The sequence below is a fragment of the Ooceraea biroi genome, chromosome 5 (genome assembly GCF_003672135.1).
Source record: "Ooceraea biroi isolate clonal line C1 chromosome 5, Obir_v5.4, whole genome shotgun sequence".
Classification (NCBI taxonomy): domain Eukaryota; kingdom Metazoa; phylum Arthropoda; class Insecta; order Hymenoptera; family Formicidae; genus Ooceraea; species Ooceraea biroi.
In genome coordinates, this window is record NC_039510.1 from 8,931,307 (window position 1) to 8,945,433 (window position 14,127).

Genomic DNA, 14,127 nt, shown 5'->3' on the forward strand with positions numbered 1-14,127 from the left:
GGCACGGGACTATCTCGCACCCCCAAAGATGCCCCGTTTCCCGGCACTGGCGGTAAAGTCGGCGACGATGCGAGCATCCTCGCACAAGACAGCCGCGTTCACCTATGAAACAATTAGATCGGTCCACGAGATACGAAAACATTGAAGCGGCTTCCTGTCTGTCCCTTCGTGCGCTCTCAAATCGTAACTTGCAGCACGAGTACGAGAACGTAAGCCGGCTATCGCGCAGATCCATCTCGGTTAGCTGGTTATTTAGCCGTTTATGATCCGACCGTGATGTGTATATATGTAGGAGATGTATGTAAATCTAACCCTCGTTTTAACCCCGGCGATGCCGCGTTTGTTGCAGCCCAATGCATCGCACCGCTCGGCATGGAGTCCGGGGCGATCCTGGACGCGGATATCAACGCCAGTTCCAGCTTCGACAGGGAAAACGTCGGTCCCGCCCTGGCACGGTAAATGACAGTTTTTCATTCTGCACAGTCTGCCTGACCGCCATCGATCATTCGTATCTACCGGCGCCTTCTGTCGCGCTCGATACATCCGCGATCGGGCCGGTGGTGTGACGGGAGCTGATATCGTAGGACCAACGCAGGCAATATGCAAAAATTGATCCCACTCGCGCGGTCCCTTGCGCGCGCGACGTAAACCAGACCTTCGAGCAGAGTAATACCTGCAAATGGAAACTCATTTTCATCGTAGCGTACGATTTTTATTCAAGTAGCGAATGCAAACTGTGAGTTCGAACGATACTCTGTTGTATCCTTTCAGGAATATTTTCCAAGGAAAACAGGGATCCTGCGTCGACAAGGGTAAATATATCGCCCTGTGGAAGGATTAATTATGACGCCTCCGCGTTGCGTGAGCGCATGAATACTAAAAGCTCGCGCAAAGCGCTCGGCTGCTCGTTAATACGTAAAATCCGGAATATCAGGTTCGTAAGTCTATGGCGAAAGACGTTATTACGTGCGAACAAAGAGAGCAAGGCGGTCGGGAATGTAATTATTTCTAATCTAACGGGCGTAGCTTCAGCCCGGCTTATGCGCCAAGACTAGCTAACGGAGATTAGTCGACGTCTCTCTCGCGTCCCGCCATGAAACGAAAAAATTCACCACCGGCGATGGTGGGCGCGCGAGAGAAAGCTTATGAAGTCTAATTATAAATTAACGCCTATCGCCGCGAAAATAAATTCACGCGGCAACAACGTATAATTAAGTAATCCGCGTAGTCCCTTTCAATAGCTATCGTTTCTCGTTTGGCACTTGCTCGCTTGCGCGAAATGAATATTTATAGAGCCGTTACATTGATCATTCTCCATGCGAGTGTGCCGGTTTGTTCTTCGGTTTAAAGAGAAATTTATTTTTAATTACGACTGACGAAAAATTATTCCACGCGAATTTATGGTCGATCGGGGATTTGCATACTGTCGTCCACGTGCGTTCTGTTCCGCGTTAATAATTTCAATGTCATTATTCGACGCGTCCCTTAACTACGCTGTTTGACCGTTTGCAATTATTTACAATAACGGTAACGAATTGATAGTCTGGAAAACTTGAGCTGTATCCCTCACTGGAACAAATTAACATCCCGACAATATAAACTTAATTACGGATTCGTATTTAATGCTCTAGCCTTTTATGTCGAGTTAATAAACGATTAAATGTGACAGTAGTTTCATTCCATTTGAAATTAATTTCCAGCAGCGTTGTCTCTACGCCCGTTGTTTCGTCTCATTCGTACTCCTGTTAGCTCGCAAACATTTGCAAAATGGCCATGGCGCAAAACAGAGATCGCCTTCGGCGGACATGCCTCGCAGGAGCTTCGTTCTCTAACGCAATTATCACAAAAGGACCTTTGACGTATCATGCCTGGACTAAAAAGAGTATTACACCTGACCAGTGGCAAAAGGGTTGGTCATGTAACGCCTCTGGTAGCCGCCGGTGCAACGCATGAATACGAGATGCAACTGGCAGAGTACGTGCGCCAACTACCACCCCCCTTTCCTCACTCCTGTCTCTCTTTTCCACCCTCTCTCTCTCTCGCTGCTCGTGTTTAGATATTAATGCGTGGGGCCTGGCATTCGCCGGCGGTTTGCAGTGCAGCGGCGGTTTATACGAATATTCCATCCCACGGGACGTGGTATCCCAGGCCAGCAGTGGCCGCGGTTGTAGAACCGAACGGGTGTGCGCGCGGCACCAGGCCAGAGTATACACGGAGAGCGTTGGTCGACGGCCCCGCGGGCTCTCCCATATTAATACATTCCATTACCGCAGACAATGACCGGCTGAATGGGCCTCCGAGTCTTGATGAGCTCCGCTGTGGCCCCACATCGCACGGGATCTCCGGGATCCTCCTCCGGCCGCGCACGTCACCATCTAATTTAATACAGGCCGGCCTCGGGCGCGCGCGCGAGGTGCCGCGGATGTTCACAGCCGCCGCCGCCGCGCGCTAACTCTTCTTTGTGCTGTTCGACCAAGGGGGAAAAAGAAGAAAATAATACCGGAGAATTGCCCGCCATTTTCTTCGAAATATCGCGGAATGATAGGCCGACGAACATTTTGCCTCGATGCGAATTACCGTGGTTACGGCGCCGTGCGTGTATGTGCGTACGTGTGTACGTGCATTATTCTTTCTCGCCCAGCACTGCGGGCGTCGGGGGCAGGCGCGGGTTCGAAAAATAGAGAGGAAAAAGGAGAAACGTGGAAGCCAGGTTGCGCGCGCTTTCCCGGACTCTCGTTACGCTGAAAACGTCCGCCGTCGTGAATTAAAGCAACGCTCGCCTGGAGATGCGCGTCGGTTCTGCGAGAAAAATCCCTCGGAATGAAAACATTCGGAATGTAAAATATACATAAGTGCTTCGTGACTTGAACCATTGCGTAGACGCGCTCTCACGCGGAAAATGCATTAAAAGAGAGTAACGCGTATAATCCTGATATTTCAAAAGGAGAGAGAAAGAGAGAGATTGCTTCCCTAGAAATTATCAATTGAGCGAAAGTTTCTGCTGCATGAAAGAAAGATCGATCTTTCCCCGAATGTGATAAAGTGGCTACGTTAATTTCAACTGAAATCGAAAACTCAACTTTACGACGTCGTCATAAATCATCCACGAATGGAAGAATAAACAGATTCCAAGGCGTATCGCGAGAGCTAATGGAGCGAGTCTTTTCCAATTATCAAGCGGGGAATTTTTGACGTACAATCACCACGAAAAAGCAGCGTACGCTGTATAGAGCGCACGCTTCTTTCAGGAATCGCGCAGCTGCAAGTTCTTTCACACGTTTCCGCCATTCCTTTTCTTCGTGTTTCCATTGAACGGCGTTTCTAGAATGGCTGCAATTAAGACGCCAGTAGGAACATAGAGAGCGGGAGAGATACCGCTTGGAGAAATTGGATGGGGGTTGAGAAATCACGGGACGATTTTCGTCACGTAATTCTCTTCGGAACGAAAATAGCGCGCGTGTTAATTTATTTGCCGGGTAAACTGTAATTACATGCTAATTGCGCTGATGCGTGCCTGCATCAAGCCTTTACAGGTTTATTCTTAGCGAAATGTTTAGTCATCATTGTTTATGTAACGCCGTACGTGTTACCATGGCTTTCGGAAAGATGTTAAGCAATGATCCTCGCATGTCTGTAATAATCTTGGCGTGCGCACATTGGGGAATATAACTGGAAATATGAAACGAATCATTTTCCTAAGTAGAAGAATGGCAGAAAACTACATGATACGAGGTATTCATAGGAGAGAACGTGTTGGCGTCAAGTTGGCGAATTTTTACGGATTCGTAATAGCGCTTACTTGGAGTCATTACTTGATACACTGTAATTTAGAGAAACACAAGGATAAGCGCCGGTTAAACAAGACAGGCACGCTTTTAGTTGCGACCGATTACGCTGCGCGTTAAAGTGGATCCCATTTTCGATTCAACTCCGTCTCAACATTCGAGTCCAGACTTCGGAGAATGATTGGAACAGAGATGCCTCGAGCATCACGAACAGCACTCCGAAAATAGCCTCCGATCTGAATAACGTTCCGCAACCAGTAAAATGCCAGTAAAATGATTTTGGAAAATTTGTCATTAAAAACAATTCGCTGTCATGCGACGAGTATAGAAAAAATTTCAGTAGACTAATTAACACTCTGAAATCATGAAGAGGTAATTGTCCGCTATTTCCTGTTACTCCATTATCTTTTAATGACGTGTAACTTGATGATTTGAATATCGTAAGTAAAGCGGAATATCGCAAGCTAATATTTTTCTCACAAGTAATTGGACGTGCGATTTGAATGGTTTCGGTCACGGAATCATTTAGTCCCGCGGTATTTGTGTTATCGGTGTAGCTCGCAGCCCGTTGAGATAGCAGTGACGACGGACAGCAAGTGCCAATGGAGATTCGATGGTAAATGCCGGAACTGTCTCTTCGATTTTGCCACGGAGAGACACAACGGTTCTTTAAGGAGATGCTTTCGCTCGGCTGCGAAGTCTATCGCGATAACATTTATTGCGCGAGAGGCGCGGCTCGCTCATCTTACATCGGCGAAGATATGCCAGTCGCTGTACAGGCCTATTGTCGCGCACGGTATTTAGCTCGCGAACATATAAATATATATTTTACGTTGCCAACAAAAGAAGCCGACTATCCTGGCGACACAGGAGTGCTTTGCCATTTATTCGACCGTGGAGAACTAGTTTCAGAACTTTGCCGGTGCTCGTTTCATTTGTAGAGCCAGAATTCTCCTTATAAAGGCGGAATTTTTTAGACGAGTTTAACAAGCAGAAATTGGGAAGATGTGATTAAGAGACGAATGCAAAGCAGCATACGTCTGGAGAATAATCTCGTTCAGTGAATTCGCCCCGGCCAGTGAACCGATATTCTCCTTCGTCCTGAATATCTAATTGCACGAATAATACGCGGCGACAATATATAATTAATATTCTTTTAAATTGGATTATCGAAAACTGTTAATTGAATCATTATCACGATACTTAACAAAAACTCCCTAGTTTCATTTCACTTCCATTCACTAATAGATCAAAGAGTAATGCGACAAATATATTCCAGTGGCATAGATCCAAGATTGCCGTCCATACTGCATTAGATTGAAAAATAACTTCTCCTCTTCGATGGTAACGACCATTCAGTTCAGAACGATAACGCAGCGATAAAAATTCCGCCGCGTGACAGATTCAATTTTCCCGTGACCGACAACGTCGTCGTCGAAACGGTAATAACGGCGATTTTTTTTCACCGCGAAATTAAATTCTGATCGCGGCTGACGGGACGGTGCTTTTGTCGTACGAAATCGCGCGCGAATCTTCTTCCATCGATCGTCGTGCTCACACCGTCATTCTCCGGCTGTGCGGCGGTGAGATGTCCGTCAATCTTCTCGATCGATAGCTTGCATAATGCAGACGCGTTAACGCGCGCAGATAGCGAGCAGTCTCGCTGTCACGTGCCCGTTAATTCCGGCGAATGCAGAATCGGCCGCGGTTGACGCGATGGAAAATTTAAGTTCGCCACGCCGCCCTTCTCTCGCCTCGCTCGATTTAATGCCATCCACCCGTGTCAGTCGTGCGGAGCGGACGACATGGAATTTTCGGCGGTTCGCTGTCGTGTCCCACCGCCGAGGAAACGATTATACCGAATCGTTTTTTTGGGCAACTTTTTGGCGTGCGAGACCACACGCCTCGATCCTTGCTCGCCTCGCGGCCACTCTCTCGGAAAGTTATTATAAATAGAATCTGCGAGCCGGTTCTGGATACCACTGCGTATTTTTCATTACGTAAAAAGAAACGGACAAGTACAAATAAATTTGCATTTGCATACATTTACATGTAATTCAGATAGAGAAACTTTGTAATCTCGGTAGGATGTCCATTAAAAAATGACGTTTCTATCAGAAAGTCAAAGTAAATTTGTAAAGTAATCTTTCATGATCCTTTCAATGGTTCCGAGTCGTTAGTAAAGTAAATGCTTTTCAAAAACAAATTTTATGAGATCTCACTTTTTTTTATAAACAAAGAATTATCCGTCAACATGTTTGTGTGGGCAATTAAAAATTTACAAATTTAGCCAGTTATTTTCTCAGATAGCTATACAAGAGTTTTTACTATACGCCGCACGCTCGTAGAATCACCGCCTTGTCATTGCTCCACCTTTGGCGGACCAGCCTGTACCGAGCCGGTTGTTAACGATAAAGAGGTGGTGCTTCCACCACAGGTTGTAAATCTCATGAAAGCAGCCGTGGCTGTTACAACGACGCGCATTGGGAATGCAGTCGCGTTATCATCCTCGGTCAATGACTAACATATGGCATGATTATTAGCACCTCGTAGATCAACTGCGACGCCGATTTCTCGATGATACGAACGCTGAGACAGCTCTATTCACATATTTGCTATTATCAAGAAAGTTTATTATAAATCATCCTGCACTGTAATAATGCATTTCATTACTAGTTATATCTTATTTTATCGTAAATGCCCCTCGCGTAACAAACGATCGTCGCGTATTGGTGCTCCTCTTTTTCTTGCGCGCGTGCACACTTGGGGTATATCGAGCGCGCTATTCGCGCTGAGTCTGCGAGACTAGTTCACACAGTGATTCCTAATCTGCAATTTGAGAAGAATACACCTACCCTATATACTGTATACTGTATATAACTATACAGTATCCTCAGCATAACGCCGAAAAGGAGCAGCACTCTTAGTCGGGCATTTAAACGGTCCACGCAATTAGGGAAGGCGCTTCGCGCTTCATGTTTTATTCATACTGGCCCCGGCACCAGAACTCTCCTTGCCTTGCTTCCGACCCCTCGAAGATTAAAACCGAAGCACGAAGCGGACGCAGCTTGGACGTATAAATGGCCGCGTATTCCTATCCGACCCATATCACCGGCGTGCAAAATGATACGTGATCACTCGGAATCTCCGATTTTCTATGCAAATTCGATGGTTATCAGGCTGGACTTTGGAAATCTCGATAAGCTTCCGGATTTTCGATCATCTCGAGTCAGGCAAATCAGAAAGCCCATTCTTGTTTCCATTCCTGTTTTCGTAACTTTGTATGAATAATATTCTATGAATATACATGTGAAATTGGCGTTGAAACACCTTATCTTGGTCCAAAATCGTTCAAGCTTCTATTAAAATGCAATTCAAATTCACGTCGTGCGCACAAGTAGTATAACATCAGCGGACTAACATTTGAGAGAGAAAGGGAAAGAGAAAGAACGAAATTTCCGATTTCTCAGGCACGTAAACGCGATAATATCGGAATTCAGTGGGAGGACTTTGATGGTCGACTACGCGCCGACTGATCTTCAGATAGCACGAGATGAACAGTGCTGGCGAGAAACTAACGCGATACTTTCTCGTCTAATTAGACCGTTACTTTTGTAAATGAAATGGAATAAGCTAAAAACGTAGAAATATAGAATTGTTTAAAATTCGGTAACATTCCAAAGCAATCGTCGGACAAAACACAACTACCTCCACAATTTTATGCGTTTTAGCTTGATAATCTCAGTCTGGTTGTCTGATTGTACTTTTTCCAAATTGTGAAAATTAATAAAAAAATATCTTATTTATGCGATATAAAACGTAAGAGTTAATTCGATCCTCATCGATATCGTTACAGGTTGAAATCGGAGCATCTGGGCGGTGCCTGGTGTCCTAAGGACCAAATCACCAGCGAAGCTCGAGAATGGCTAGAGATCGACCTTCATACGATCCACTTGATCACGGCCATCGCTACCCAAGGCCGGTTCGGAAACGGTATGGGTGTTGAATTCGCAGAGGCGTATATGCTGGATTACTGGAGGCCGCGACTGGGCAAATGGGTTCGATATAGAGACATCAAAGGAAAGGAGGTGAGCACCTTAACTTAATTAAAGATTCTCTATCGTAGCGCTAGATTACGGGCACTGGTATAGAACGTTGCCCTAAAGTTGTTCAGCGTTTTCCGGCTGAGTTGCCAAGTTGAACCGATTGGATTCTCCATTACCTACCTATTACCCTAATGGTTTAATGTAATAGTAAACTACGGAAAAGATATAAAAGACGTTCTGCACGGATTGTATTTATTCGTAGTCATGACACTTTGCATACTATACAAGAGTTATGCGTGGAAAAAGCAAGACTATCAATCCCCAGATTTTTCTTCAATTTTTCAAATTCTCATACGAAATGCCAAAGCGGTAGCTTGCGATTCGAAAAAGCAATTGCTGGTTCTTTAGAACTGACAGAATGTCAGATCGACGTACACGGGGCACTTGGACAAAAACACTCGGCGCTATCGTGATTTATGATGTGACGCCGGCGCCGATTCGCGCATCCATCGGCGCCAGTCGATGCGCGGCTGCAGCTGCCGCGGTTTCAGCGTGACGACCGAGATAGACCTCGGTCTCGGGCATTGGGCATTGACCTGAAATAATCGTGCCATCGTTGCTCTAGCTAAGGTGTCGAGATCGTTATTCCGACGGCAGATAGGGTAGCGACGGCGCATTCTGTTTGAGCGCAGTTGGGACCTTGCGCGCGTGCGGTCGAAGCGAGTTGAAGTTCAAAGTGTTCGCTCGACGATCAAGAATCGATTGCGAAGCGCAGGATTATCCTTGCTCGAAACATAAGCCGCTTATCGCGAATCCGTAAGCTAATTTCGTACCGTCGGCGCGCCACTTTGCCGAGGCTCGACTGCCACTACCGGCATGCCTCCAAGCCTTCCGCTCGTCTGCTCGCGAGCGAATCTGTTGCGAGTCTCTCTCTCTCTCTCTTTCGACCAACAGCGAAGCCCATGTTGAAGTATTAGCGGGAGCAGCTGCGGTGAGCGGAACGAGTTCATGATGGACGCCGTAAAGTTAGGATACCCGGCATTACGTGTAGTATGCATTAGCGGTAGTATATTCCGTTCATATCTGTAGCGAGGAACCGCGATCGATGCACCACTATGACGTTCGGGGCATTTTCCAGATTGGAACTCCTCGTAAATACAAAGACTCTTCGAGGCGCAACTACGATTCCGTGACCCGATAAGATGTTTCATCCCACCGCAATAATACTTTACCACGGATATTCCTTCTTCTCGGAATTGGACAACAATTTTCCTGTATCAGATCCTGTAGCAGTAGCAGCAATAGACAACCGCCTCCGGAGAAAAACGAGTTGCGACTAGTATTTCAAAAAGTACACCCCATACTGTACCCGTATCCCGGGTCCAAAATGTTCCGAGTGCACCGCTTGGATAGACTCTGTCCACACATTGCGACTGCAAACATCAAATGAGCCCGATACCGTTTACCTTTGAGGGTGCCGCACACGAGCATCGCCAGCGGCGACGGGACACGTTCCCGGTGAACTCGCATCCCGTCTACCAATGTTTATGGACCACGTCGCCGTCGCTATTACGACACTTTAAGCCTCGTTCACTGGCACGTCCCCTCGGGGGCGATTCCTCAGTGACGGACACGGCATGCTCCCCGCTCATTAATGCGCCGACGGACCCCTATCTCGCTTTACGGCGCTAAGAAGAGGCCGATACGCATCCTGAAAGGCGAGACGAAAAAGCTCGCCTAACCGCTAGGCAAATTGGCCATCCGATCGGCCGGCCTCTATACGTTCGCCCGCTCGGTTATGATCTTATTAATATTGATGGACCACTCGCGCGCCGGCGCTAATGTGCCGAGGGACCGTGACTTCGTCGTTTCCCCCGTCGTCAGTGAGACGACGTCTCGCGTGTCGCGCGATTAACTTCATGATTATTCAGTACCTTATGATTAACCCGCTCGGCGGTTTTCTGCCTCGCAGGCGACCTCTCTGAAAATGCACTTGGTCGACGATGGATATGTAACGATTATTTCATTCCATGAAATTAACGCGGCCCAACGTGCTTGAAGCAACGTGCGGAACATGACATTCGAACCGATTTCAATCTCAGCCATAAAGATCTGCAATTATATACACGTATGCATTTCGTTTGATTTTTCAGTAATGAAACCTGTTTTTATATGTTCCCAATAATTTTATTACCGATGGAATTGATAAATTTTTAATATGCGTTTCAATCTCTAATTTTATTATTCCGATAATATATTGATACAGAAAACGTCCAAGAACATTGACTTAAACGTATGGCTATCGGACAGATGATAATCTGAAACTCTACGCCGAGATGCGGTTTCTCGAGTGTGTGACATATTCTGACTCATCACTATTCATTACCTTATTATTAACTCGGCGTACTTAACCAATTTCGAACGTGCGTCCACGCATGAAAAGTTGCTGACGCGTAAAATACCAATTGGCGGAGAAACGACGATAACGCTAACGGGGCATTTCGATATTATATCGATTTGCCTGTACCGAGACCAGCTATCCGTTATCGATCGAACGTACTTCTACATCTGGCGTCCGATTACGATCTTGTTAATATTGATAGCCAGCTTGCGCCGGCGCTAATGCGCCAGAGGATTGCATCTTCGTTGCACATGCCGAAGACGATATCTGCTGTCATCGGCGCTCAACCGCATAATTTCATGCAAACGCTATATATCCCCTCTGATTCCATAATTATTCACCACTTTATGACTAAGCATTATTACGGTGCGATTATTACTCGTAATTTATCTTTCTATACTATGGATATCCAGTAACAGCTAAGAATTGATTTCAGTGCAAATACAAATTTTTTAATATGGAAATTTTAACGAATATTCCTCAATTTATGATATTTGTCTCTTTAAGAAGATGGAGAAAATAAATATCTTTTCTCCGAGAATAAACATAAAGTGGTCATGCAGAGAAATCCGAAATTAATTGCTGTACGAGGAAATGAGATTAACTTGGCGGACGCTTGCAGAAGGAAGCGAAATTTTTGCTTCCGCAGCAAATATACCCGAGGCAGCAAATATTCTCTTTCCGCGTCGTGCACTGTGGAAAGTTTTTCCAGGGTTTCACGAAGATACCCGCGGACGAGAGGAAAGAAAAACGTTTCACGAAGACTCGCGCACCGAGTCTAACGATAAGAAAAACCGCGAGGTCTTTACCAGTTGCGAAGACAAGAGAGAAGCGCTAATATATTCTGACGTATGGACTTGTGCGCGCACGTGTATGCGAGCGTAAAATAACATGAACAAAACTACGTAATACTAATAATAATTGTCAGGAAGAGGGGACGAAAGACGGAGGCAACACTCCAGCTTCAAAAGGCCGCCAGAGGTAATTAAAGCCCGAGGCGCGACCTTTCTCTTGCTCTCCCTCTCCGACTGTCTCTCTCGTTTCCGCCCTGTACTTTCTTGTACACGCGCGCGCGTCATCCTGAAGAAAGAGAGAAATCATCTTCCAACTCCTTTTACCGGTTGCAACGTTCGTCTCAATAATAAATACCCGACGTCAAAAACCGACCCCGCTTCTCATTAGTCTAGGGAGGCAGCATGGTGTATTCCCATCGACTGTACCCCATCGACGCGTGAGAGATTAAATAGATTTTCTTGGAATCTCCGGTGCAGTAAATTCGTCCAAGTATAACTTGTGCAGTTGATGGCCTGCAGGAAATGATACACTTGGAGAATATTCTCGACATATTTTTTTATCTTTCAAAAAAAGGATGATACTAAAATTATATGTCCTTATACAATATTAGAGAAAAGTCTACGGAAGCTTTTCCGTGTGTCTGCCGCACAATATTTTATCTTATTAATTTTGTGACAACATCCGTAATTAATTTTCCAAACTTGGATTATCCTAGATGCTAAACTTTTTCGTGAAAGCATTAATTATTCTTTCGGTCCTGGCTACACATTTTCGTACCTTTAATCAGCGCATCAAGTCCATTCGTTAAACCAATTCGTTAAATATCATTAGCAAACATTATCCAAAAACGATTTGTGGATTTCGATTGCAAATAGTTGAGGTAGTGTACATTTCACAAATATACAGATAGTGTGTCACATCGCTCAGTTTCAAACATCTGTTGGGCAAACAGAGATATAACAAAAGTGTTATTTATGTCTTTACTGTGTCGAGAGATTGCGAATCCGTCGAGAAAAGATGATTATTTCCAGCAATGAAATACAGAAGTAATCTACCAAATGACAACGCTAGTATAAAAGCGGAAAACACTGTCCATTGCACAAAGAAGACAATATATGGATATCTTCTATTCCACGCGGCCCACATGTGTCATTGGACATGTACCGGAAAATGGAACAGCATTCACAAATTGACCACTTTATGTTACTAAACACGAGCGTTTATATCTGCGCAACTGTTATATTTTGTATCTTTCGCAACAAAGAACAAAATGTACATACTATTTATTTATTTAATTGTCAAGTCTGTATCAAGAAATTACGGAAATAGTCGACGAACTGCTCGCTCACGTCGATGAAATAACGTTTTCATAATGTTTTTAGCAGTAACTTCACTGATTATGTTGGCAGACGAGCATCACGCTTAAGACATAAACGGTTCGCTAAGGGTGCTTACGCTGGGACATCGAAACTGTCCCACTTATTTTTTCCGCCATCGCCATAGTTTTTAATGATGCCTCGCGCGCTCCGCTTTCAAACCTTTTTGTACCTTTTAGCTCGTTACCTTGTTTAGTGCGACGTAAGCAGTTAAGAAGAGACGTACTACTTTTAATAGGTGTCAAAAGTTAAAAGCACATTCGAGACGCCGAGATGGGAATAATACGTGCCAAGAACGAAATCACTTTGGTACGTTTGTCAGAAAATAAATTTGCAGAATTAAATAAAATGAAAATATCGGTATACGTATCTTGTGTCGATTAAAGTGATATAAAACTACGGAAATAACATATTACGAAAACACGTATCAGTGACGGCTATTGGATTTGTAACTCTTTCTCTTTCATGTAAAATGATAAAAATCTTGAAAACAACGCTCGTAAAAAGTATACTTAATCAAAGTGGCCCCATTTAACATTCAAAGAAGCGACATATCGGTATATGCCATCAGTTTTGAAACGGCTCTTAATCACGGCTCTCGGTAGAGTACAATGACCCGCGGCAATTGACATGGCACCCTCTTTTTCCGCAGATTTTAACGCGGAGTGTTCTATGCGTTACATTTTAAAGCGACACTTAATCACGAAAGTTCATGCAATATCACGCGAGTACGGCAGGGCCGCACGAATAACGCTTCTCGAGCTAGCTATCAATAAAACGGATAATATCGATTCTTGCAACAATGTGCAAAAAGTATTACTTAACTTGTTTGCAAATGCTGATACATGTTTCATTATTACTCGTCAACTGCAATTAAAGGACAATAAAGGGACACGAAAACTTTAAAGGTTTTAATGATGCGAAAGTGACGATTACGAAAATGCTCGTGGAAATCGATAGGTTTAGCGTGTCGATCATTATCCCATGATGAATCAACTCCGAAGGACTGTCGGCTTTCTTTCCCGCTTTCTGAAACCAGACGGAAGAATTTTGTGCGGAAATTCGATAATTGTCAAAGGATAAGTGCGCGAGTAGGGTGCGTGAGGAGACGGATGCATGCGTGCGAAGCACGGGGCAGACACGCAAACCGGCATTTGCGTTGATCCCCAGCTGATTCTGGGCGATGCCAGTTCCGCGTAAATCACACACTGTTCGAGGTACTTGCGACGATGGTGGTGAGGGTGTGGGAGACAGGGAAAAAATAAAGGAAACAACAGGGCGATATTGTCGCTACTACGATGTCGGTTGTGATGTTGCACGCACAGGAAGCCGGGGACATTAGTGAAACGCGCTCTGTCCACGGGATAATTTACCAGCGTCACGACACGCGCGTGCGTGCCCGACACTCACGACAGCGTGTAATTGCAATTGTAAATGTAACTTGGGCGCGGTGTACGACAGCGACAGCCGCGTCATCGAAACAAGATACGCCTACGCGCTGGATCAACAGTGACTGGAATATATCCCAAACGCGATACCGCGTAATAACTTGTTATCGCGCGACAATAACGGCGTCCATTGAAGTTGCATGCCTTTATTATACATGTCGAAACCGTGATAGATTTAGCAGCGGATATACAGATCGGCATACATTTTTCAAAAGAATGTAACGGCAGAAAGAAATTGCAGCCAGAGTTAAAAGTGAAATGGTTATAACAGCTTCT

The 14,127-nt window shown here is 45.0% G+C and overlaps 1 protein-coding gene across 3 annotated transcripts in view; it reads left to right on the forward strand.

Moving 5' to 3' along the window:
• Positions 1-14,127, forward strand: part of LOC105284816 (discoidin domain-containing receptor 2) — a 119,031-nt gene that overhangs the window by 57,872 nt on the left and 47,032 nt on the right. For 2 of the 3 annotated variants that reach the window (XM_011348606.2, XM_011348607.2), the window contains exons 3-4: positions 350-455; positions 7,642-7,873. In XM_011348606.2, the coding sequence (XP_011346908.1) occupies positions 350-455; positions 7,642-7,873 (338 nt within the window). The remainder of the gene's footprint in view (positions 1-349; positions 456-7,641; positions 7,874-14,127) is intronic. The other variant, XM_026969794.1, reaches the window with a different exon arrangement.